The 25,446-nt window shown below is 39.5% G+C and overlaps 1 protein-coding gene across 1 annotated transcript in view; it reads right to left on the bottom strand.

Moving 5' to 3' along the window:
- JAK1 (Janus kinase 1) overlaps positions 1-24,753 on the bottom strand; it is a 67,037-nt gene extending 42,284 nt beyond the window's left edge. Inside the window, exons 1-6 of the mRNA XM_054979836.1 lie at positions 24,530-24,753; positions 7,356-7,432; positions 6,199-6,400; positions 4,219-4,342; positions 1,592-1,745; positions 1,000-1,163 (exon numbers count right to left, since the gene is read on the bottom strand). Of these exons, the coding sequence (XP_054835811.1) occupies positions 1,000-1,163; positions 1,592-1,745; positions 4,219-4,342; positions 6,199-6,400; positions 7,356-7,361 (650 nt within the window). The 5' untranslated portion in view covers positions 7,362-7,432; positions 24,530-24,753. The remainder of the gene's footprint in view (positions 1-999; positions 1,164-1,591; positions 1,746-4,218; positions 4,343-6,198; positions 6,401-7,355; positions 7,433-24,529) is intronic.
- Between the last annotated feature and the right edge of the window lie 693 nt (positions 24,754-25,446).

Below are 25,446 nucleotides of genomic sequence, written 5' to 3'. Positions count from 1 at the left end.
TTCAACCTGTGTTTTGGGACTTTCAGAGCCTCTGAAAGTGGGTTGTAGGCTAGCCATCTCTAATAGTGGCCCTTGCACTTCGCACTTTCCTCTATAGACCTGTTCCTTCAAGAGGAATGCAATCCTATCCAGAGCAGGTAACACCTTAAATCCTGGGTCAGACTTTCTGTTATTCAGTAGCACTTCCATCTTGTAGGGATTAAGCTTCAATTTGTTAGCCCACATCCAATCCAAAATTGCCTCCAGGTACCGGTTCAGGGTTTCTCCCACCTCCCTGGGACCATCTTATGGCATTGTTTTTGAATGTTTGATCATATTGACCAACATTGCTTAATCTGTCTTGTGTTTCAGTGAGAAAGACAGATTTTAAATCATGTAAATGAAATAAACAGTCTTCTGCCAATGGCAGTCACAACAGAGAAAAATATCCATGCTCCTACACATTATATCTACTCTTAGGTGTTTTCCACATGCACACTTACACTGGGTTTTCTGGGTATTCAGTCCATGAGGATCGGATCCTCTTTGGGCCTCTGTAATTCCACAGTTGAGGGAGTCGAACCAAAGTGGTGTCTGTTTACTTTTTCCTACACTAGAAAAATGCCGTTTCTGTTGCAGGCTTTCTGTTTCATCAGTTGAGGACACGTCAGTTTCCTCAGTTGGTCTGCTGAGGAAACAAGCCTCACACTAAGAAAGCATTCTGCACTTCAAAAAAGCCATGGTTTAACTTCACTGCGGGGGCGGGGGGGGGGGGGAACATTGGGGTATGTGTGCAGGGAGAAAACCCGGAAAAAAAACAGATTCTGCAGCTGATGCAGCCTTTCACTATGCAGAAGGCAAAAAAGTCTGGGAAGCAGTTTGGAGACTGAATCAGGGCATTTTGACCATGTGTGCAGAACTCTGGAGAGAAATCGATGCAATATGGGGTCACAGCCGACAAAAAAGCCCACTGCAGAAAAGACCTTACACAGCCAAGTCAGAATAATACCTATGACTCACCTTACATCCTTGAGAAGTTCTGGTAGCCTCAAGTTCTTTTTTATTGCATAGTGGGAGATAGCAAGGACAGCCATACCCAGGCATTCATTTTCAATTTCATGAATTTCTTGATCATTTTTAGGGTCCCGAACAGGTGCAAAACATCTCACCAAATCATTTTGCCCCTGAATAGAGAAGTGATAAAAATCCATTTTAACTGCAACTATAGTTGAGTGATTTTGTTACCAAATACTTAATGCAGAAACTGAGCCTTGCATGCAATAGCACCATACATGGCAAATATAATGAACGATTCTGCACAACATACAATGAAGGAGCAAAATCATACAGGTACTGTAGAACATGTACTTGACTATTTAAGCAAAAGACATTCTGGCTAAAACAGCTTTTCTTTCAATATAAATGACAATGGTGATGCAAGTGTATCGTACAGAAATTCACACTGTCATTTTTAAAAAGGTATGAAAAAAACAAAACACAAAAAAGACATTGCAGAACAAAGATCATTTGTCCAAAATCACTTCTTTAAAGTGTGTAGACTAATGTAGCAAAGGAAAAAAAAACTTGCGTTTCTTTCCTACTGGTCACTTACCTGTGCAAAAATGTATTCTAGTGAATTTGCATCAAGAAGAGGAGTGCCTTCTTGCACCTGTTTTTTCTCATACAAGTTCTTTGTCTTCTTTGAAGAATATCTCCAAACAGACGGTTCATTTTCATTTGTCCCATGCCAATTAGTAAAGTAAAACCTTGAGAAAGTAATTATGTAAAGATTTAAGGGGGGTTAGCTATATATACACCATTTAATCGGAGCACAAGCAAACCAAACATTACCACAATACAACTTTGTCAAAAAACATCATGAGCCACACTCATAAGGTGAATTGGATCTCATGCATCATGAATTCAGGTGCCCTGCCACTACCAGAAACCCTGCCCAAAACTACCCTAGACATCTTCACATACCACTAGTGGTCATTCTTAAACTGTAGGCTGGAAGCAGTGATCACTAGAGATTGCCCATGAGTGGAACAAAGTTCACAGAACACAACTGCCTTCCCACTGCAGCATATACAGCCACCTGAAATTCCCCTCCTGGGGATTAAAGGATTCTCCTTGAACAGCATGGGAGGTGGAATCCAAAGTGAGACCAGAAAATTAATAAAAATAGCGTTCTTTTGTCAACAGAATTGCCACTCCACTGGCATAAGTGCTGTTATACCAACAGAAAAGCTATTCTGGATCCAATTCTATGATGCTAAGACTCTTAAATGACCTGGCAAAAAGCTCTTGCAGTACACCCTATTTCCCAGCCTGTCAACTTTATTTTAATTAGTATATTACAGCGATTGTGAACCTATGGCACACGTGCCACAGCCGGCACGCAGAGCCCTCTCTGTGGGCACGCGAGCCAGGGCTCATTTGGAGGCGTGGATTTTGGCCCCGCCCACGTGATTCCTTTTCCGCCAAGTGGGGCTGGGCTTCAAAGGAACAGTAAGCTGCTTGGATTCCTTCTGCTCTGCTCCTTTACTTTCATTTGTGAGGGGGGGGGGGGAGAGAGAGAGAGAAAATGAGTGAATGAGTGCAAGGTGAGTGGTGCTGAGCTCCAAAGGAATGCAAGCTGCTTGCATTCATTCTGCTCTGCTCCTTTACTTTCATTTGTGACGAGGAGGGGAGCTCTTTTAAGACAAAATATGTTAATTAGTTCAGACAACTGTATGAGTTGTTTCTAAACTAAAACCTCAGTATTCAGGTTTAATTGCAGTGTTGGCACTTTGAAACAAATAAGTTGGTTTTGTGTTGCAGTTTGGGCACTCGGGCTCAAAAAAGGTTCGCCATCACTGATATATTATCTTGGTCAGAGGGCTTAGGACTGTGTTCCCACAAAGAAGCATGCAATCCACTCTAACGGCCAGCAGAGGGCAATCAGGGTACAGTCAGTCTTGTAATATTAACATTTTAATTGGGCTTTGCTTCAAAATCCATGCTTGATGAACAGTTTAAGATAGGTTGAAAGATTAATTGTTCCCATAAATGGTTGTAAATCATTTGCTCAGGATATCTATTATTGGAACTCAGTCTTCACTTCTATGTGGGGGGAAAATCCAGCTTATATTTAATATCTAGCATAACACTGCTGAGCTTAGATCAATGTTTCTTCTCACTGTTCTCACTTTCTACAGAGTTATTAAATACACTTATGTTTGATAAAGACACTGGCCCAAATTCTAAACACTGTAAAAATATGAATCACAGAACATGCTTTTACTATAATAATATCCACCATCAACTTGAGGAAAGCCAAGACAGGAAATGATGTTTAAGAGGCATTCAGATAAGTCATCCTGTTCGTATGGACTTCTATCAGTGCTAAATATAACTGCAAGGTCCTTGGTTCAGATTCTGTCACTGTCCTCTCAAACCCTACTCCCACCTGCAGTGCAAGGGAATAACTCTACTGGCCTCCCATACAGGGCTACAGCTAGAGATTACTGATATATGCATTTAGTCTGGAAGGTACAATATAAATGTTATCATCAATAATTAGAGCTTTAAATTGTATAACTATCAAATCTGTAACCTAATTAAGCACATACATGATTCGAGCAAAATATTTTGAACACTGAGTTTTGTAAAATATTATACTAATTCCTACAAAAACCTTAATTGCATTTTTATACCACAAGGTCTGCTTAGTAATTAAAACTATAAAATTAGATTTATTGACTTATAGGACACATGATTTCTTTCAATATTTCTCTGTATTTAAAGTTAATTGGCACAATCATAGTAATTCCTGGGTTATGATAACAAATGATGCTAAAACGTTACCTTGTTTATTACTAACACCCATTAATTTCTCTTATCATTTTCATATCTACTCTTCTACCTTCCATATCTGGGAAATCAGGCCCAGATGGTGGAAAAGGGGACCAAACATACCGCTCTGAGCTCCTTAGAGAAACGGCAACATAAAAATGGAAGAGAGATTTATACTCTGCCTTTCATCCCCAACGTGACTAACAGTATCAAACAAGATTTTGATACAAGCAGCAAAAACAGAAACTTTCCAACCACTACAATCATTAGTCTCTCTTGAAGAGGATCCCCTAAGCAACATCATGAAGACTGTTTTTATTTTAAAACAAAATGAATTAGTCATAAGACAGGAGACAAAACTGCAGGTTGCAACAATAATCTTTCTACAGAGTGCCCTATTACCTCATACGATAATGAACACGGAGTGCAGTCTTGTCCTCTATTTGGAAGACATGATTTGGTGCGTACCACAAATTTCTTCTCTCATCAAAGAGTGCAAATAGATTGTGACATAGTGGAGATATAACTGTTAAAGGAAAATAAAACGTTTCAGATCAGTGGGTACTCCATGAAGTACACATACAAATGTGTCCTGCCCAACTCCCTAAACAGAAAGATTTTAAAATCTGTTTAACATTTAAAAGTAGATATGCTTCTGTAAAGATGCAGAAGAACTGTTTTTATAGCTTACTGACTGAATCAAATATTGAAATGTAACAAATGTCGATTCTCAGTTTTACCTGTAGAAGGCTACAAAACACTGAATGATTAGTAATACTGATATAAAAAAGAAAAGCCCTATATTTAAGATGACTAATCACTTTATAATAACCCCAGATTATAACAGTCTCAATACACATGCTAGTCTCTCACAATTTTAGAACAAAAGAGTCCATATAACGGCATACATCTGAAAGATATCAAATTCAGGTTCTATTTAGATGTTATTTTCCCCATTACCTCCAACAAGATTGGGAGTAGTTTCTTACATTCTCCCTCTCACACTATAAACAGAAAACAATGCCCAATCAATGGATCTCTCAATTATCTGAACATCCTCAATCCAATCTAAACTCTTTTTTAGTATATTAGAGATCCCCCCTTCAAATAAGCCAAAGACCTCCTGAACTGCTGCGCTTGAGACCTACTCCTGCTCTGACCGCATACACAATTAAGGGAAGGGATAATAAAACATCTAAATGGGGTGTCTCTGAAATTTACCAGTAATAAGTGAAATAATACAAGCCATTCTGGATCTTCTTTAAAGATACATTGCTAGGGATCAGCAGTGTAGAATTTTTTCCTTATTGGGGACATGTCACTTACCCAACAACTCTTAGAAATATGCTACAAGAGAAGGTACTGGCATCATGCCGTATACAGGTTAGAACAATACAGACAAGTGTTTGACAGCTTTGAAACTCAATTAGCATGAATAATAAATAGGCTTTTTAAGTATTCATTGTAAATTATTATAAACCATTTTCATTTAGCAGCCATGATTAGCAGACACATTCTTGAAGTCTGCCCAAGAGATCTTCATTGTTCATAAACAATGAGTCAAAAGGGGCAGGGCCTATTAAAGAGGGTCTACTGAACGGATGAGGAAACTAGAGAAATTGGAGCAATTTTACACGAGGCCCTCACATGGATATACAAATCACAATTCTTTGAAAACAGAAGAATCACAGGAGCTTGTAGGACAGAAGAGGATAAGTAGTACTGTAATACAATCTCTAGAAGGGAAAAGATAAAGTCACACAGAAAAACATTTAACATTAAAGATTTAAAATGGCAGTATCCCAAAGGCTGAATCATGTTCTGTAACACTGATCAACCCAGTGAAACTTCCTGACTAACTCTAGAAGCATAGGAGAAGACAACGGTTAGTTAAGAGGATGATTCTTCAAACCATGGTCTCAAGGGGCAGAAATGAGCTATTGGCTCATGTGCACTTCTCCCTTTTTGTAGACTTTCAACTATTAAAAAAGACAGAATTAGCATCTGACAGTCTTATTAAGAGAGAAAACAGAACAATTTTACCATCACAGCAAATGAATAATTGTGGTAAAATGGAAACTGCTCAGCTAGGGAAGTAGGAGACAGTAACCCCCCAAAACTTATTTTTGATCCTCAGTCTCAGTCTACGTCACAGGGTTGCTCCAAGAGTTAAACAATTCTGTAATCTGTTTTGGATTTCCAATAGGGTAAATACAGGGTATAAGTATCTAAATACAAAGAAATGTTCTGAATGCAAACCAAGAATTTCAAAGAAAAAAAGCCCTTGGAAAAGTTTCCCTTCTATAAAGCATGTTTTGCAGAAAACATATTTCCTATACCACTTACATTAAATAATAAGACTGGGATTAATGCAATACTCACAGCATTTCTGGGCAGCTTCAATGCAAAGGTCTTCTGCTGTATACTTGCCATATGTATACCGAAGAGAAGGCTTATCTTGTAAATAGAATGCTACTTCCAACCCTTGCTCTTGAGCTTCTGTATTCACTTCGGTATTTCTCTTGGAACTTCTCATTTTTGCACAGAAAGCCATAGCTTTGCAGTCCTCTTTTACATTTATATACTTCACATAAAAGGGAAAAGGAAAATACAACAGACTTTATTATTTGATTATTTGTCCCATACAATGTAGCTCAAAGCTAGGGGCATGTGTGTGTTTTACTGTATTCAGGAACACTTGAAGTCCAACGGGGTGAGGAATGCAGAATAATACAGAATGTAGAAAACTTAAAGCCTGTTTTCACTATGAGCCAGACTCTAGAAACAAACTATACTGAGGTATACCAGATTTCTCTCTGAAGTTATTATCAGATAAACTGATATTCAATCTTTCAAGCTCAAGAAGACATCTGAAAAAATAAACAAGCAAGTTTCCTCACATCCTCTAGAAAACTACTCCAAAGAGGAGTAGCTACTGAAATGACACATCCTTCATAGCAGATGTGCAACCTTGCTGGGCTGATGTAAGGTGGCACATGGACTCAAAGTGAGAGAGGTGGTCCTTTAAGTACATACAGCAGCATAATTATCTGCATCCTACTATACAAAAAGGACCAAATCATTGAAGAGCAGTTCCCAAGACCCTCATTCTCCAAAAGCTCTAACTCAATAGAATGATCATCAACTGACCAATTAAGCAATATTAATAGAATATAATTTTCCTTATTCATCTGTAGACACAGAGCATCCATCAGTGCAATTAAAGTCACTTCTGTCCCATAAACAGGTCTAAAAACAGGCTGAAATCATTCAAGGGAAAAAGCGTCATTTAGGTTTGCCTGAAATTTAGTATCTTATGGGAAGTCAGCACACCTGGCCTTGCAAAGCATTTCAATAAATGAAATGGTCTCGGTTTAGAAAATAGCACTAAATTACAAGGCATAATTCATTTCTTGCATTGTATGGTTTAATTTATGATTCAGTCAAGCTGTTGTCAAATTAAAACATGTTTAGCATCAATACAAATCTGAGCAAGTTACAGTGACTGTTTCTCTCTCATACACACAAAAAACACATACCGGCATTTATATGAATGTCTGATCCTCCAAGCCAGCTGAATGGATGTCTCTTCAAACAATCCAAAACTCATTCAATCCTGGTTGAAAGCAAAGAGACAGTGTCAATTCACAAAAGTATATTGTGCTACAAAGCTGCAAAAATAAAAATTTTTCTAAAGCCCAAATCTAGCAAATGAAATATTCATTTAACCAGAACGGGGAGTAGTCCACTCTAATTAAAGCAGAAAGAACAAAGCAGAAAGCACTGGTATATAGACATTTGAAAGTTGCCAAGTGATCCCTTTAGGACCGGACATGTTGACTCAAACACCACTTCATATGAACACTGAACAGAGTTTCAAAACACCAAGCAATTATGACATAATACAGTATCTTTCATCTTTTCAGATCCTGAGACCATATTTAATATCAGCCAGCTAAATAAGACTCATTTTTTTACTACGTGTATGTCTCTGCTTCTCTCCCAAGTGTCGACTCCCCTTTTGTTCCACACAAACAGTGGACCAATGTGTCCCTAGCCCGATTAAGGAACACACGGAGAAGTTCTGTGAAGGGAATAACTGAGATGTTTATTAATAAACAGAATAGGAACAGAGTTGGTTACAGAGAGTAAAGGCCCTCATCCAAACAACTCTTCGAGGGTCTAGGCTTTGACCTAGGGTCTTATACCTTTCATGACATAGGCAAGAATTATACAAAAAGAGACATTATTAGTTAAACAGGTAACGTACATACGATCTGGCAAAGCTCCATTGGTTAATCACAATTTTGGGTTGTCCTTCCACAAATTAAAATATCAAAGAACACACAATTCTTCCTTTGGCACCTTCTACAGCAATAAAAGTAACCATTCAGCAGACACGTATCATCATCAAGGCCAGTGTTTATCTGTTCCTGTCCTCTTGCATATGTTAACCAGAACAAGGTCCCATTGTAAACCTGTCTATAGCTGATGGAGGGCCCATTCTCTGACTATTTCTTGAAAGGAGGTGTTAGATATCACTTCTCCTACAACCTGGTTACCACCCCCTGTGGTAACCAGGATAACAAGGATGAGCCCACAGCGGAATGGTCTAAGGACTACAATTCCTTAATCAGCACCGTGTAACAAATAGATGAATCCTAAATGAATTAATCAACTACTCTCTTTATAATTTAAAGTGCTAGGTGCTTTGTAATTAACAAGGTAATTAACAAAACTACACAACTCAAAAGCATGAAGACATAAGTTCACACTCCCAAGTCTTAATGAATTTCAATTGAAGAGCAATCTCTCTTGTTCTTGTCCTGTAGTGGTCCCCTTATGCGATGCGCTCCAAAGACCAACTCCCGGGCAGGAGAACCCGCAGTGTAGAACTTGCAGAAGGAATAGCAGCCACTAAACACTCAACAGGGCAGCTAAACTCCTGTTTCGGGATCTCTCTTTCAAGAGCGTTAGCGAGCAGCAGTCATGCAATTCTGATGTTATTGACTCACTCCTCTCAGCCCAATTGGGTATCTGGTTCCCAAATGGGCTTAGAGGAGTGAGTCAATAACTCACAATTGCAAGTTCAACACACAGAAAGCGTAGCAGAACCAAACTGATGTCCCCCACCCCCCAACTGCCTCTTAAGCAAGCTGCCCAGCTATGCTCCTTTGTTTCCTAGGGTGGAAGTTTCCAAGCTGGCTCCCAGGCAGAAACACACAGAGGCAAGACTGCCACTGGCCAGAGTCACACTTCCAAATGCAAGCTCAACCCAGAGAAAGCCCAACAGAACCAAAGTGAAGCAAAGGAATGAATGGAATCCTTCCAGAACCAAAGTGAAGCGAGCATACAAACATCAAACCAGAGAATGATGTCAAAACAACAAATTCCAGCCATCCATACTGAAGCAAGGGACCCTGCTGCAACTTAGCCCAGCTGAACCAGTGTCACTCACAGAAGCTAGTCAGACAGGTGAGCTCCTGCACAGATTGGCCAGTCACTCTCCCCACTCCATCTCTGTGCCTTACCCCCCTCACGACTGAGAAAAAAAACCCACGGCTACCTGCAAGGGGGCGGGGGATCTTGTATACCCAAGACCACAGGAATTGCGGCCCTTTATTAAGATGGCAGACCAGTTCTGTTCATTTATGTTTTTAATAAACTTACAACACAGAAGCAATAGACTTGACTCTAGCATTAAAAATGAGGTATTGCTTTAAAATGTGAACAGTAAAATGTACAGCTTTCCCGTAAACCTGACCATAAGTCAAAACTATTGCTTTTCAGAACTGCTTTTATTCTACACTTAACCCTCCAACTCCAGTTTCCAATTATAGAAGCTGTTCCAGGAATAAAAAAATAGTGAGTGCAATACTTTGACTATAATCTTCTGGGGACAAAAACAATCAATATCTAGTCAATAACTAGACTGTTGAGCTTTCTTTATATCCATCCTTGCATTAGCTAGAAAGAATTTGTTCTGTTCTAAACTCCTAATCTGCAAGAAGTTAGAGAAATTACTCTACTGTATCTTATTACCACAACTGTGTAGCATATATTATTTCGTGGAACATCCAGTATGATTATCAAGAAAGAGTATAGGAAAAGAAATTAATTCTCATAACCCTTCCTTTCCACAAAAGGGGTATCAGTCCTAAACAGGACTACTCAGAATCTCAGTCAGGTCTATCCAGTGGGGCTTACTCCCAAGAAAATGTCCTAAGGTTTGCTTTGCAGGAGTTTGAATTTGGTTAAGTTCTATAGTTTGGGGACACGAGTGCATGGAAATTCCAAAACATGTTGCTGGTATTTGTGCATGATAGAATATAATAAATTCTTCAGTCTGTGTTCCACTTTCCTTTCTCATCCACCTATCAGTCTTGCAGTTTCCTTTTCAAATGGCTCAAAGATCAACACTAAAGCTCTGCTAATAAGTCTTTGGGATTGTTAGCCAAAAGACTACACAGATAATAAGAGTTTAAGAGTTTGGTTCTGCTTTTTCTACTTGCCAAGCAAAGTTATACCATTCTTGTTTGTGTTCATAGAATTTAAAAGGAACTACTTCTAAACTGGCCTTCATGGCTAAATTTCTCAGGATGAACAGTGAAAAGATAGTATCCTGCTTTTATCCTCTTCTGTGAAAATTAATTCTTTGAATAAGCATTTAGCCGCTTCTTGGTTCTGGCTGAATTTTTCCACTTTCCTCAGCATCTGAAAGGTCCATCCATATTTTTCAAAGTTATAGTGGTTAGGTAGAAGTGGCAAAAGTATGTAATATTCAATATGCAGTAAGGTTGAAATTAATAATGTTGGTGAAAAACAAATTAGCTATGAAATCTGAAACTTAAAAATGATGAACATAAATGTTGAATACAAATGTTAAATATCAACTTGAAACCTAAAATGTTGAAAATAAATGTGTTCTAATATAAGCATGTATTACTGTATTCAGATAGTGTCTTAAAAATTAATGAAGGGGATGTCGGGAAGAAATATTCTTTGTTTCAAATATTTTGCTATATATAATTATTCTGAGCCATATAACTATGTTATATAATCCCCTTTTCTTTTTTCTGTACCCCCTATCCTATTACTTTGTCTTTTCAAAATAGAAATTTACACGGCTTTTTTTCTGGGAAAAGAGGTGGTGGAACTCAGCAGGTTGCCCAAGGAGAAAATGGTCACATGACTGGTGGCCCCGTCCCGATCTCCAGACAGAGGGGAGTTGAGATTGCCCTCCGCGCTGCAGCACGGAAAGCAATCTCAACTCCCCTCTGTCTGGAGATCAGGGGGTGGGGCCACCAGTCGTGACCATTTTTAAGAGGTTCCGGAACTCCGTTCCACCGCGTTCCTGCTAAAAAAAAGCCCTGGAAATTTATAACAAAAAAAATTTAAAAGAAAGACGTTTGAGTTCAGAAGTAGAGATGGGCAAGGACAGCAATACGAACAAAAAAAAGCCACAAACAGCCCAATCTGCTGTTCGCGAACAAGCTGTTCGCGAGGCCACATTCTAAACAAACAGGTGGTCGTTGCAAGCCTCCTTCATTCATTGCTGTTCGTCAAGCCAGACAGTCTGGCACCTGCAATCAATTCCCTTGGCAACTTAGGCAGGAATTGTCTGAACTCTGTCTGAACTCCTGTTGCAGGAAACCCCAATCTAAGCCCAATTTAGCTTGATAGGCAGGCTTTCAAGTGTGGAGCTCCAAATTTGTTACAAGGGAGCAAAAATAAGGGGGGAGGGGGGCTCCCAGCTCTGGCTTAGTTTGCAGGCAATGGAGGGGACATTTTGATAGAGTGCATTGGAGCTTGAATTTCCTTTGTGTGTGGTGGGATAGGGATCTGCCCCTTCAAGTTCCAGGGCTGCTGCCAGGCTCTGGGCCAAGCTATTATTTATTATTGGTACCTTTCCTGGTGCCTGCTCAGGTCAGGTTTCTGGGAGTGGTGCAGTAGGGATCTTGACTTGGATGATGGCTGGAGGAGAGCCTGCTGACCCCCACGAACAGCCAACCGCGAACATGTTTGTGAACAGGGCCATATTCGTGGTTGTTCATGAGTCCCTGTTCATGGATGGCAACGAACATCATGTTCGGGGTTTTTTTCTGTTTGTACCCATCTCTACTCAGAAGTCACCAATATGTGGATGATACCCAGCTTCATCTTTCATTTCCATTTAATTCTGAGGATGCTGTTGACATTCTGAACTAGTGTTTGAAGTCAGTAATGGGCTGGATAAGTATGAACAAGGTGAAGTTTAATCCTGACAAGGCAGAAGTTCTCTGAGTTAGTAGAAAGGTCAACTAGCAACATGAAATCTTGGATGCAGTTACACTCCCATTGAAAACTCAGGTTCACAGGTTAGGAGTACTGCTTGACACAGCAATCATCTTAGAAAGGTGATTAAAAGGCTACTTTTAATAGGAATACTGTAAATTAAGTGGATTGAGAATCCCAGCTTTACTACTCAGTAGACTTTTCTCCTAGGTTACATTTGTTTTAAGTGTGATTTTGTATAAAGACTAGAAACCTTAAGAAGGCATTTGACACAAAGTAGTGAGGGAAAGGCACAAGATGTTTTGAATCTCTAAGAAAGGGAGATGCACATATTTACATGCAGACGGATATTAATACTACCCTAAGAGGTGTAATGAAAAAAGAGTTTGGATGGTTAAACCACCCTCTCAAAGCATGAGAACTGAAGAATATCACAGAAGCGTATAATTGTACATTAAACTCTACAGATTGTCTGAATCTGATGTCACAGTCAGGTCCTGCAAAAGATCTAGAAGATTCTTAAGTTTAGAATAATACAAGTGGAGAACCCACAAGGACTTGTGGGAGCTCGTATCATTTTCCCACCCCCACCATGTCCTCTTTCCCTTCCCTACCCTCTCCATATCTTACCCCTTTCCTCCCTTCTATCTTCCCCATCTACCTTTGTCTGCCTCTGTCTTCACCTGTCTCCTCTATGGCCCAGTTGCATGCTGCCAGCTGAGACAGGCTCAGTTGCATGGTGAGAAACCTGCAAGGACTTGCAGGAGGTACTTCACTTTTCCCTGTAACCTCTTCCTCACACTATTTCCCTTTCCCTCCTCCTGGTAGCCTCTATATCCTCACTTTTCCATATGCCTCTCCTTTGAACCTATTAAACACACCTTTATCTGCCCCCTATTTTAATCTATATTTATTTAATTCATTTATATACTGCCTTTCTTCACAGTGGGGACCCAAATTAGCTCACATCATTCTCCTTGCTTCCACATGATCTTCACAACAACCCTGAGAGGTAGGTTAGGCTGAGAATGTGTGACTGGATCAGTTACCCAGTGAGCTTCCACAGCAGAGTGGGGATTTGAACCTGGGTCTCCCAGATCCCACTTTGAAGCTCCAACCACTACCCTACACTGGCTGGGGCGGGGGAGGGGAGTTGCTACTGAATACTATCAAGCAGCTAGGCCTGGATGAGTCATGCAAGTCTTGTATGCTTCTGAGCCTGGCCCCAATGACTCCTCCCTCAAAGGCTGAAACAGCCATGGAAAGCCCCCCCCCCCAGCCTTTTACTGACAGAAACCAAGGCTGGAATACTAGATAAACTGTTATGATTGCCTAGTAACAGCCACTAAAGGCATCTCCTTAAAGCTACAGGCAGTCCTTTTATCTTTGGGGGGGAGTAACCCCCCCTTTTTTTAGATTTCAGATTTTTCTACAAACCTGGGGCATTTTTCAGGTGTGCAGGAAGATCTGTCTTGTCCATTCATGGCTCCAATATTTGGATTTTATGTATCCAAAGATACATCTGACTATTAATATATAAACTTGTGGCTGCTAAAGAGTTCAGTGTTTGGAGGAGGGAAATCATCTACCTTCTGGGATAATTGGAGTCTGAGGATGCAGGCAGAATTCTTGAGCAAGGTGACTAAACAAGTGATGACTGGCCAACTTCAGGGATTCCAGAATAAAGCAGATTCCCTTGGATCTGTTCAAATCTGCTTCTGGGGACAGAAACGGCCTTGGTCATCCTGGTGGATTACCTGCACTGGGAGATAGACAGGGTGAGTGTGAAGGTCCCCAACTTCTTTTTTAAACTCTTCCTGTCTGACTATTTTTCACTGTACCCCAACTTGTTTGTTATATATGCAACAGCTATCCTGCTGGCTTTACAGTAAAATGTGCCACGAAGAGAGTATTTATAGAAACACATCCATAAGCATTTCAGTTCAAGTTCTACAGAAGGCTTTACAACAGGTGAGAACTGTGAGATCGAGTTTGACTCAGAAAAGATACTACACATCATAGCTGAAACTAACTAGCAACTACTTACCCAGAGGCACTTTTTCAGCTGCTAACCAAAGTAAGTTCACTGAATATCTCTTTAGAGACATATCTACAAAGCACATTATAGTTTAATCAACCATACATTTCTCATATCTAATGACATTGCAAAAGAAAACGGTTTGCACTATCTGAACACATTATAGAGTCCCCTATTATGTTCAGAGTAGTCATCTGAAAGACAGATGACAGAAATGGAAAAATTTACCATAAAGTTTCCTAAAACAGCCAATATTCTTTTGCATTCATAAAAAGTCTTTTAATTCCCATCAACTAAACAATGGGATCTCATAATTCAAAATTCCATGTGCTTTACTGAAGTTGTAAATTCAGCACTTTTTGTACTGACTAGGTTTGGATAACCTCTGGGTTGTATGCTTAACTGATATTACACAAAACTATATCCACATATGGAGCAGCCACATTGCATAAGTGCTATATTCTTTCACTGGTTAAATCTTAGCTTTCATTCACACCATTACCAACAGATTAGAGTGGGAAAAGGGGGGGAAAGGTGTCCAATGGCACCTTAAAGACTAGCAAAATTTATTCTAGCATAAATTTTCATGAGCTCACATCAAACTGATGTTTCCTGTGTCATGCTGATGAACTTCTTCAGAAACTTTGATTAAATACAGGAACCACTTCCTAAGGAAAAGCTTTTAATTCCATCACATGTACAGGATGTTCACATTTAGGGGAAAACAGCTTTCTAAGAAAACTAATCAGATCTGAGAACAGTTTTTAAAGAGGGAAATATATATATTGCAGCAAAAATTCACATGTTCATGAACTGTAGACAATGTTTACATTCACTCTAAATAATAAGCACTCCATTTTGCATTTAATAATGAAGTTCATAAATAAGACAAAGTTAACATTACAGATGTGGAACACAGTCTTCGTGATGATAGTTTCCAAAAGCTCCTGATTTTATTTCAGAGTTACAGTATCCTGCAGCTTACATAATTCATACAGCTCTTTAATAAGATTGGTACAGTTAACTCAGGTTTGTTTACTAAAGAACACATGACAGCAAGTCTATTGATTTTACTTTTACCTAAGAACTAATAATAACAACAGTGCACTTACATACTGCTCTTCTAGGCAGATTAACACCCCATTCAGAGCAGTGGACAAGGTCAGTGTTATTATTATCCCGACAATACAGCTGGAGTTGAGAGGAGTGGCTTACCCAAGACCACCAACTGAGCTCATGGCAGTAGTGGGATTCAACTAGCAGAGTGCTGATTCATAGCCCAAACACTTGACCATGAAAGTACTGTAGCATCTGAACAATATTTTTAATATAAATTTAGCACAACTGGAGAGTGGTTGACAAGAAAAAAAATATCTCAATTTCAGGAGACCAGAACCCCGAATCAAACAACTTTCAACAAAGAAAGTGTCACTATACCATTTAACTTTTATAATTTGTTCTAGCACTTGTATTAAGCTTATTGTAGCAACTGGCTAGTTTTTATTTCTACTTCTCAGTGCAAATATTTATTTTATTTACTTTAAATATACCTTTCTCTCTAATGGGTATGCAAAGCAGTTCACATTTTTCTCTCCTCCATTTCATCCTCACAACAACCTTGTGAAGTAGGTTTAGCTGAGAGGATGTTACTGGCCGAACAGCACTCAGCATGCTTACATGGCAGGCTGGGGATCTGAACCTGGGCCTTTCAGATCCTAGTCCAACATTCTAACCACTATGCAATTCTGGCTCTCAGTATCACTCATATTAGTATCACTAAAGCAGACCACAGAGGCAAATGACACGTCCCCCTGATAATCTGTGATTGGATCCTCCCTTTATATCTATACATACACACATGTGCGTGCAAAATTTAACCTCAAAAAAAGTCTGTGGATCCAATATGGATTGCTGCTGAGGCAATGGCAAAGGAGGGACGTAACCGTTTCTCTGACTGACCCTTCCCCCAGTTGCTCTTTATCCTAGTAAGGATAAAAGACAAGTACAGTATGAGTAACTGCATTTCCCCCCTACTTAGTCTAAAAGACATTCTAGCAATGATCAGGAGAGTTTAAAAGAAATTATTCCTGATATTCCAGCTCCTTTAAAGTCTAAATTACAAGTCATGGAATCCCCCGGATCAAGTATAGGTTGGCCAACAGAAACAAGTAACATATAAAGAGACCACATGTGCTGGGCACATGGCTTTGCAGTTCAAGAACAAGAGATCATTTGGTGATCAGATAGAACATCAAGTATAATAATACAATGATAAACACAGTTTAAGTGAATGATGTATTGAGTAAACATACAGAATAAAGAAATTACTGGATGTTGACATATTGTCTAGAGCTATGTAGTCTTGACAACCACAATGACAACGAAGAAGAATGGAACTAGTATATATCCGGCACATAATCTGCCACTGTGAGAGTTTCAGCTTCTTTTCAGAAGCCCACAAGTTTGTATTCTTTAAAGATGCAAGTAAAAATGGTAACAGATGGGATGTATAAATAATTTTTTATTTTGGGACTGTAATTCCAATGCAGAAATCCTGTGCAAATTTTCTTAGGACTGAATCCTAATCAGTGGGATTGAATTTTAAAAAACCCAAAACAACCAAGAACAAGATGCTTGGTTAGATATATCCAGGTTCCCTAATAGGCAACAGATTTGCTTGATCCATTACAATCTAGTTTGGGATTGGGACCAAGATCACCTTGATAGCCCTGAAACATTCCAAGAGTACCGTCACCAGGAAACAGTTGATAAGGGTTCTGGGTGACATTTAGTTACTTGCATTTCTTAGCAGCAGTCAGTACCTCCAGATGATATTCTCTCCTGCAATGGCCAGATGACATTCTCTCCTGCAAAAAAAAGGGTGTATTAACCCTACCCGTGAAGGCTGTCCACTATCCTGTTTTAAATGTGTTGTTTTTAATGTACATGAATTTTTAAATTGTATTTTTAGTATGTTGTTATCTGCCCTGAGCCCGCTCGCGGGGAGGGCAGAATACAAATCTGAAATAAATACATGGTTGGCAGAAGGGGAAGAAGGGAAGGAGAACATTACACTTCAATGCACTGCAAATTCCATTCCTACCTGTCTGATCAGCAGCAGAAAAGAGTGCTGAGAAATAACAGTTCTAACTTGTCGTATTTGTGCTAAGGATTCTCTCTTAGGCCTGGTACTTTTTAACATCTACATAAAACTACTCAGGTGGTTATTTGGAAACCACCTGTGGATGTCACCCAACTCTATGTCACCTTTCCAACAGAGTTTGATGCTCTAAAACGTCTGTCAGTAGTTATGGGTTGGATGATGTACAATAAACTGGAACTCCTTCTAGGTAAGACAGAAGTGGTATGGGCTAGAAAACAGTGAACACAGATGGAGTCAACCTGTTCAGGGTGAGATAGCGTTCCTGCTAGAAGATTTGCATATCAGGAATAAATCGAGATCTAAAGACTGAGATGCAGATATCTGCATGTAGTAACTTTTTCTACTTCATCAAGTTCACTGGCTGCAACTTCTCCTTGAGAAACAGAATCTCTCCACAGTTATCAAGGCTCTGATTACATTCTGAGTTAGATTAATGTAACACATCTTGCATGGATTTACTTCTGAAAATTGTTCCACAGGTTCAATAATGCAACAGCTAGGCTGCATTCACAGAACATCCCACCATTCTTAAGACAATTACTTTGGCTGCTTCAAAGAGCTGGATAAGACTTGAAGCCTAAATGGCTTAGATCTAGAGTACTTAAAAGGACCACTCCCATACACACCCGCCTGTTAGCTGAGATCATCTTTTGAGAGATCCTGCTATGTCTCCCTCCCTATTAACCAGGCTGCTACAAGAGACTGGCCCTTGTGAGTTGATTTGCTATTCTGTTGTACTCTCATGATGTGTGTTTCTGTTCCGCTAGGTAACTATGTTTGGGGGGCTGCTTATTGCTTTCAAGGATTTTTATCACATTTTTACACAGCTGTTGAGAACTTTAGATGCTTGCTAATTTATAGTTTTAGGGTATTATTTGTTATGGTTCTGTCTTGTTTTAAATCTGCAAGCCACCTGGAGAATCATTGGATTGGGGAACATGACAAATATTTTAATTAAATGGGATGGGCAGCAAATATTTCCAGAAGAAACTATTCGCTTACCAGCTATGCCATTTAAGCACACGTTTACTGGGAAGATTGTTAGCAATATTCTCAATATGAACAAGCTTTCCAAAATAAAGAAGAACACACTTCTTTAAAACACCCACCATTCATTATATCTGCTTTGATCTGGATTGCTTTAAGAACTATGAAATTGGAACCCAATTACAAACTGTAATATGGTTTCTATGCTACAGCAATTTATAGCAAACTATGCAACTCAGCATTATGAAAGTTCAACAATTGTTTAGTTTAAAGAAATTGATGGCAGATCTTCAGTGGTTATTGTAGGACACAGAAGAGTGTGAACCTTTCAGATCTAACAATATACCTTCCCTCTTCCCAGTCATTTGAATTTTCAAAATCACATTTATCTTTTGGGTTCAGCATGAATTCACTTCTACAGCTGACCTAATGTTCCATCGCATCTCATGCCAACCTCAAGAAAAAAAGCAATTTCTACGTAAGAAACTGAACACAAATTCATTAGATTTCCTACAACGCTAGTGTAATGGTATCATATCCATAAAAAATGAAACCTTTTGAAAATGGCTAACTCATTATGAAAAGAAAATTTATCACTTGCATACTGTGCAAACAATTTTTTTTCCAGATATGAACACTTATATAAATCAATTTATTTTAAATATTTCAGAACTGCAATTAATTGTAGGTAAATAATGTGTTTTAACAATAGGAAAATATGTTTGGATAATTTTAGAAGAATTTCTAAATCGCCAATGCCCATGTATTTGGAACTAAATTCCATTATAGAGTCTCACAAACTCCCAAGTAAAATGAGTTTAAGCTTTGAATATAGGATTAACTGGACAAAGTTTGGGTTTGCTTTCAATTCATGCAGAGTCTTGCAAGCTATTATCTAAAAGCCCCTCCTTAATCTTACAGAAAATATTTTAGTTGTTAGCAGAAGCAGCCTGATAAATATAAACTACAGAGCTACCAGTTAAATCTTAAGACACTATAACATTGATAGAGTAATAACATATTTCAGATTATGATACTTCAGAAGAACAAGTCCCATCACAGGCCCCCAAATATCTGTCTCCCATGTTTTTGCCAACAGTTTAGCATGTCATTTCATTTAGGTCTTGAACTAAAGCACTACGATTTTATCAGATGTGTTCAAATTTGGCAGCTTGTTACAACTATGTACTGACATACATACCAAGTGAAGTTTGTAAATATTTACTGAAAATGACTATTACTAAATTCATCCCTTATATTTCCATACTTTATTTCACCAAAAACAGATATGCACTGCTAAGACATTCTTCTTAAAGGAGATTTGCTCAGCTGTTTGCAAATAATGCCATCCCCTAGGAAAAGGGCAGGGTAAGTCTATGAGGTTAGGTGACCTTTGTTCAGCATGGTCCCCTATATGGCACACTCTTCCCCCTTGGCCTCTTTAATTCTCTTCCCTCTCATTATGACATGGTACAACAACAGCTCTACCAATCTTGGGCCCCTCAACTCCTCCTTCCAGACCCTACTTCCCTCAGAATCTTCTCTCTTCGGTTCATCCTTCCCTTTGTTTCTTCCACACTTATCTTCCGTGTCTTCTGCCCCCTTTATATCCTCGAATCCATGACATTCAGACCTTACCTTCCTCGTTTCCATCCTTCCAATTCAATTCCTAAACTTCTGGGATAACTGGCAGCCTCTATTTATTACCTCAAATAGAATTTAAAATTTACCACTCGACTTGAAATTAGAGCAGAGAGGAATAAACGTTGAGCATCAGAGGCTGACTGAGCACACAGCAATGCACATTAAGAGCTATGTTCCCCCTTCTTTCCTAAGATTAAATTCTCAGACTCAATATAATACAGAACTGGGAAGTTTGAGAGGGGGTACAATTTAACACAATTGCCACTTTTAGTCCTACTGTATTTTTTTCTTGCAGAAGTGTGACCTCAGCACTTTAAAATGACATCTATATGGAGGAGGAAGCAGGGTACATATTAAGAAAAAGATAAAGACTTCTAAAACAATAAGCAGTTTTAAGGACAGAAAGAGCCAGCCAAATGCTATTATTGCTCATATGATTTCATTTACTGCACAGCCAGTAAATTACTAGAATAATTAATAGAGTTCAGTGCACAAAGAATACTTCACATAAGATCATTGAATTCCCCAGCTAAGAGAACAGGCCTCCTGGCAAGATAATACTGTTCAAAACTTGAGTTCAGTCACTGCATTATTCTCTTGCTCTGCTGTTGTCTGCTTTCTCAATGGCGTATTCAATTCTTTCAAAGTTAATAAGCAAAGGTTTTTTGTCAAGTGTTGTACAGTTTATTTACTTCATTTATAACCTGCCTTTCTCCCCGTGGGGAATCTAAAGAGGCTTACATTCTCTTCTCCATTTTATCCTCACAACAAGCCCATGAAGTAGGTTAGACTGAGAGTGTGTGACAGCCTCAAGGTCACCCAGCAAGCTTCCATGGTAAAGCGGAGATTCAGACCTGGGTCTCTCAGACTCTTGCCTGACACTATAACCACTACACCACAAGAAAGCTCCCTTTAATTTAAAGAAGAATTTTGAGTCCTGAAATTTTGCCCCCACCTCAACTATGGGTATAAATTTCAAGTGTTCAGCATATTTTTTATATTTTTCATTTTATAATTTAGGCGGGAGAGTTACTCTGTTCATGCTTTAACAACTTGATAGCTACCTTGTGATGCCATTAAGGTAAAATTTAAAGTAATGAGGTGCTCTGCATGAATTGAAAGCAAACCCAAACTTTGTCCAGTTAATCCTATATTCAAAGCTTAAGATATAACCTTAATCCTCATGCCAACAAATTTTCTCTTACTGATAGTCACTAGTAGAACCCCTTTGGCTCCAACAAGAATGGCTCTAAACTCACTCAAGATGTATATTGACCAGTATACCTGTAACTGTCATATGTCATTTCAGCTTTGTCCTTCAACACCCAAGTGCCAATCTTGATGCATTTCCTCCACGTTACTTCCTTCTGAGTTGTGGGCTTTCCCCCTACTTTTATTTTAAATGTGCTCAATTTGTGCAGTTATACTGCTACCTGCTTTAAAAAAGGTGTAGGCCCCAGAACTTTGAGCCAGGATTATAAATAGCTATGTATGAATTCATGAAGTAATCCGAGTACTACAAAAGGCAAATGTTTTTCTACTGTTAGCGTAAATTGGCAAGATGTTTCCGTGAATGGTTGCAATGACACAAAGTGGCAAATAAGCTTGAGAAAAATTAAAAATGAATCATAAAACACAGGCAAATTATATACTGTAGCACAAGATGCAAGCCTTCAACACAATTTTACACAGCAGCATCAAAAGTGCCAATTTAATATATCCAGGAAGAAACAATACAACAAAAAGTGAGAACTGAACTGTTGAGGAACAAAGCCTAGGTGAAGTGTGTTAAGATCTCTAAATGCATTTTACATGAGACTGTTTGGAAACACCAGTGTTAGAGATAAATGGAAGGATCACTGAGCCCTTAGTCTAACCCCACTATCTAGAATCCTTAACAGGCAGTCCCCAACATGAGAAATGTGGATTGAAGGTACAGCATGAACAGAAATTTAACAGCACAAGTGCATGCAGAGCTACTTGAGTCTAAGCCCATTGTAATTAAGTCTCTAAAACAGCTTCAGCTAAAGATGCTATTTCCTTTACCCTTTAAAGTTTAAGAAATGCACGGTTTCTCCATATGTAAAGAAAAGTGAGTTCCCATATACCAGTAAAGCCCATGAAAATTAGATATATTCCAGTTTAGCACAAATTATCCACATTTTAATAATAAGGCAGTTCATGGAGTATGGGTCAGGGCTGCAATTCATAAAGTACTTTACCAAGCCTATGAACTATTTACTTGTAACAGGGTTTAATAGGCTTACTCGAGTTTTCCCAAGAATATAGCTTAATTTGTTATCTGATTAATCTGTATTTTTTTTAAAAAAAAATTGTGTTTCTTACCCTATGGAATTATCTCACATGGTTGTTGTAAGGATAAAATGGTGGAACAGAGATTGATATATACTGTGCTGAGCAACTTGGAGGAAGGGAAGGATAAAAATCTACTAATTAATTAATGTTTTTCAGGTGACCTGGGAACTGTGTGATAGGATATATGTTTCACTGATCTGTAAATACATACATACAACAATCCAAACTTTTTTTAAAATCAAGGGCATATCCACATGGATTATCTATCCCAGGTTCAACGCTGCTGGAGTGCATTTGTGCACCATCCTTGGATTTCCGCAGTTTTTATCCAATATTTCTCAAACCTGCTTTGCCCCAAAGTTTTGAGAAAAATCACAGTAAAGCCTACATGGTCTCTGCAGCCATCTTCCAGCCATGCTGGGAAGGTGTGTCTGTGTGTGTGTGAGAATTCAAAGAACCTGTTAAACCTACTGTTATAAAGTTGTGTTAATATAATGATGTTCTAGTAATTTTTTTAAAAAAATTGCAAAAAAAACCACTGGCCAAGGCAAAGGAGGGATGACTGCTGCTGGGCAACTGGAGCAGAAAAATCTGTCATAAGGAAGCCCCATTGTGCTTTATCAACAACCACATATTTATTTACCACACAAGTCCATCCCTGTGTGGAAGCTACCCAAGTTATGAACTAACTTGATTGGCTGTGCTCATCAAATTAGAACCAACATTAAGATTATTTTTACATGTGTCTCATATGGTAGAATGAATACTGTAATCACCAATCAGATATGGAACTAACAAGCAATGCAAGGGATGCTACAGAGAGTGACAGTGAAATTGAGGCGCCCCAGTTACCTCCATGAAAGAGAATTAAATTCTCTCCAAACTGAGCAAATCACCACATCTGTGGTATATCATAGACTGATCTTTGGGTATGCTAAAATTTGTGTTTCAGTGCCTTTTCTCCCCCTTAGTTAGACAGTGTAAGGTTAGTTCACATTCCTACAAGCCTTAATCCAATAAAAACAATTCTCACAAATCTTTGAATATTTTAAACAAATGCTTCAGTTTAAGTATTTGTTGCTGTTGGGCCACAAAGCAACATATTTCATAAACAAAATTAATGCAAGTCAAAAACAAACATGCTGAGATCATGCTCTACTTAAGGCATCAAAAAATTCTGTAATTCAATTTTTTTTCCAAAACACCCATATCACTGCTAATATAACAGGAATTTCTCTTTCATTAAATTCTGCGTGTATAATTTCAAGTACTGCTTTTCCTCAAAGCAGTTTTAAAAATCTACCTTAAAATACCCAGGTTTTTTTTTAAACTTCATTCACAATTAACCAGTCTACCATAAGTGCAAAGATGTCTACTTTATACATTTTTTACTTCTGAGAAAAGCTGGAAAAATATATTTAGAAGACATTGCGGGGAAACAACTTTACTGAACATAACATTCAATTGTTGGACTGTGTCTTCTCCACAGAACTAAACACTTCCACTACCCAAACCTTTTCATACAAATGCCAACTAGGCATGTATCAGTTCCTCTTCCCACGACAGCTTGTTCAAGACAACAGATCTCCCCAGCCCAGTTATTATGAAAATAAGGAATTTCCAAGTATGATAGCTCAGCTCCTCTCCATACCAGGCTATTCTCTGAATGACACTCGGCTCAACTGTGCAATAGCAAAATCACTACAACTGGCAACAGTTTTCAAGTTCCCAGCCTTTGAAGGGACGCAAGCTTCTCCATACGGGCATCCGTTCAAGCTGTGCGGCGAGATCCCCGAGAAGTGAACGCCGCTCAAGGCCACCAGTGCGATATAAACAGGATGTCAGCCATACCCGCTGCCGGTCGGGCTGCTGATAGCCAAAGCGCAACTACAACTTACTTGTAGCTCAAGGAAGGAAGGAAGGAAGGAAGGAAGCGGGTTTCTCTCGACTCTCAGGCACATCCCAGGCACCGAACCCACCAGTCACCTGCCTGCCCTGCCACCCCCACGACGGTTTCTCCACCCTGCCTGCCGTCGTGGGCGGAACAAAACACATCGGGGCTCCTCGTCTTGTTGAGGGACGGGACGGTCCAAAATTGAACCTCAGCGGAAAGAGCGGCCATTACCCTACTTCCGAGAAGGGAAAGGATCGCTCGGGTGTTTCCCCCTTAGCCCCAGCCCCACTTTCAGCCCAGCCCAGCCCAGCCCAGCCCAGCCCCACCCCGACAATTCCTCCGATCCTAAAAAAGGCGACAGCGCCGAGGGCCCCTCGGCTCCTCTCCGCAGACTCACCCCTTCCACACACGGCTCCCCACGGAGAAGCGGGCTCAGCCTTCCCCGCTCTTACGCTCCGGCCCGCATGCTCTCCACCCCAGCCTCAGCGGGGAGGGGAGGGGAGGGGGGGCCTTCCAGCCGCTCCTGCTCCCCAGCGGGGCTCGCTGCCGACCCAGCCCCGACTCCAACTCCGCACCGTCCAAACCCCCTGTCTCTCCCCAAGCTCTCAGAAGACTCCTCTCTTGGTGTGCCAATGCGCGTGCGCAGGGAATTGCCCGGAGCAGGCGCACTCGCCGCACCGACGCTGCTTCAGCCTTTCCTGCCCTGTTCGCTATTTCGCCTTGATTTTTAAGGTGGGTGGCTTTTTAAGGCGCGCTCAACCTCCGCTCTCGCTTTCCATTTTTTCTCTTGGGCGCTTCAGGTTAAAGCAAGAAACTTACTGATTCACTATTAACGTAATTAACTTACATTGTGTAATCCCCCTTGAGCCTTGATAAGAAAGGTGGACTATAAATAACATAAATAAATAAAAATATAAAATATAAATAAAAAGTATGAGAGAGAAAGAGGGGGAATTTTAGGTACTGAAGATCGCTAAAACTATAGTCAAATTCATTTCATTATCCATGAATAAAGGCATCATTTGCCACGATATATTTTAAAGTCTGAGTCATAAAAACTCTAGTTTCAGCTAATGATTTCTTTCATAGCTATATGGGGAGCAGGGAACCTTACGAGGTGTGTAGTCCAAGCCTATGCATTTTGCTCAAGAATAAGCCCATAGAACTCAGTAGGGCTTACTCCCAAGTAAATGAACATGAGATTAAGAAAGTCTTTATTTGTTGCCAGATCTTCAATAGCCGTTGTCTACAGTCCTGCAAGTGGGTACTTAAAGGCAATTAACTTCAATGGAATTCAGTACCTTGCTATACGCA

This window comes from Eublepharis macularius, chromosome 5 (genome assembly GCF_028583425.1).
Source record: "Eublepharis macularius isolate TG4126 chromosome 5, MPM_Emac_v1.0, whole genome shotgun sequence".
NCBI classification, from domain to species: Eukaryota; Metazoa; Chordata; class Lepidosauria; order Squamata; family Eublepharidae; genus Eublepharis; species Eublepharis macularius.
Note: the sequence above shows the minus strand (reverse complement) of the source record. Positions and strands in the feature narration are given on the sequence as shown.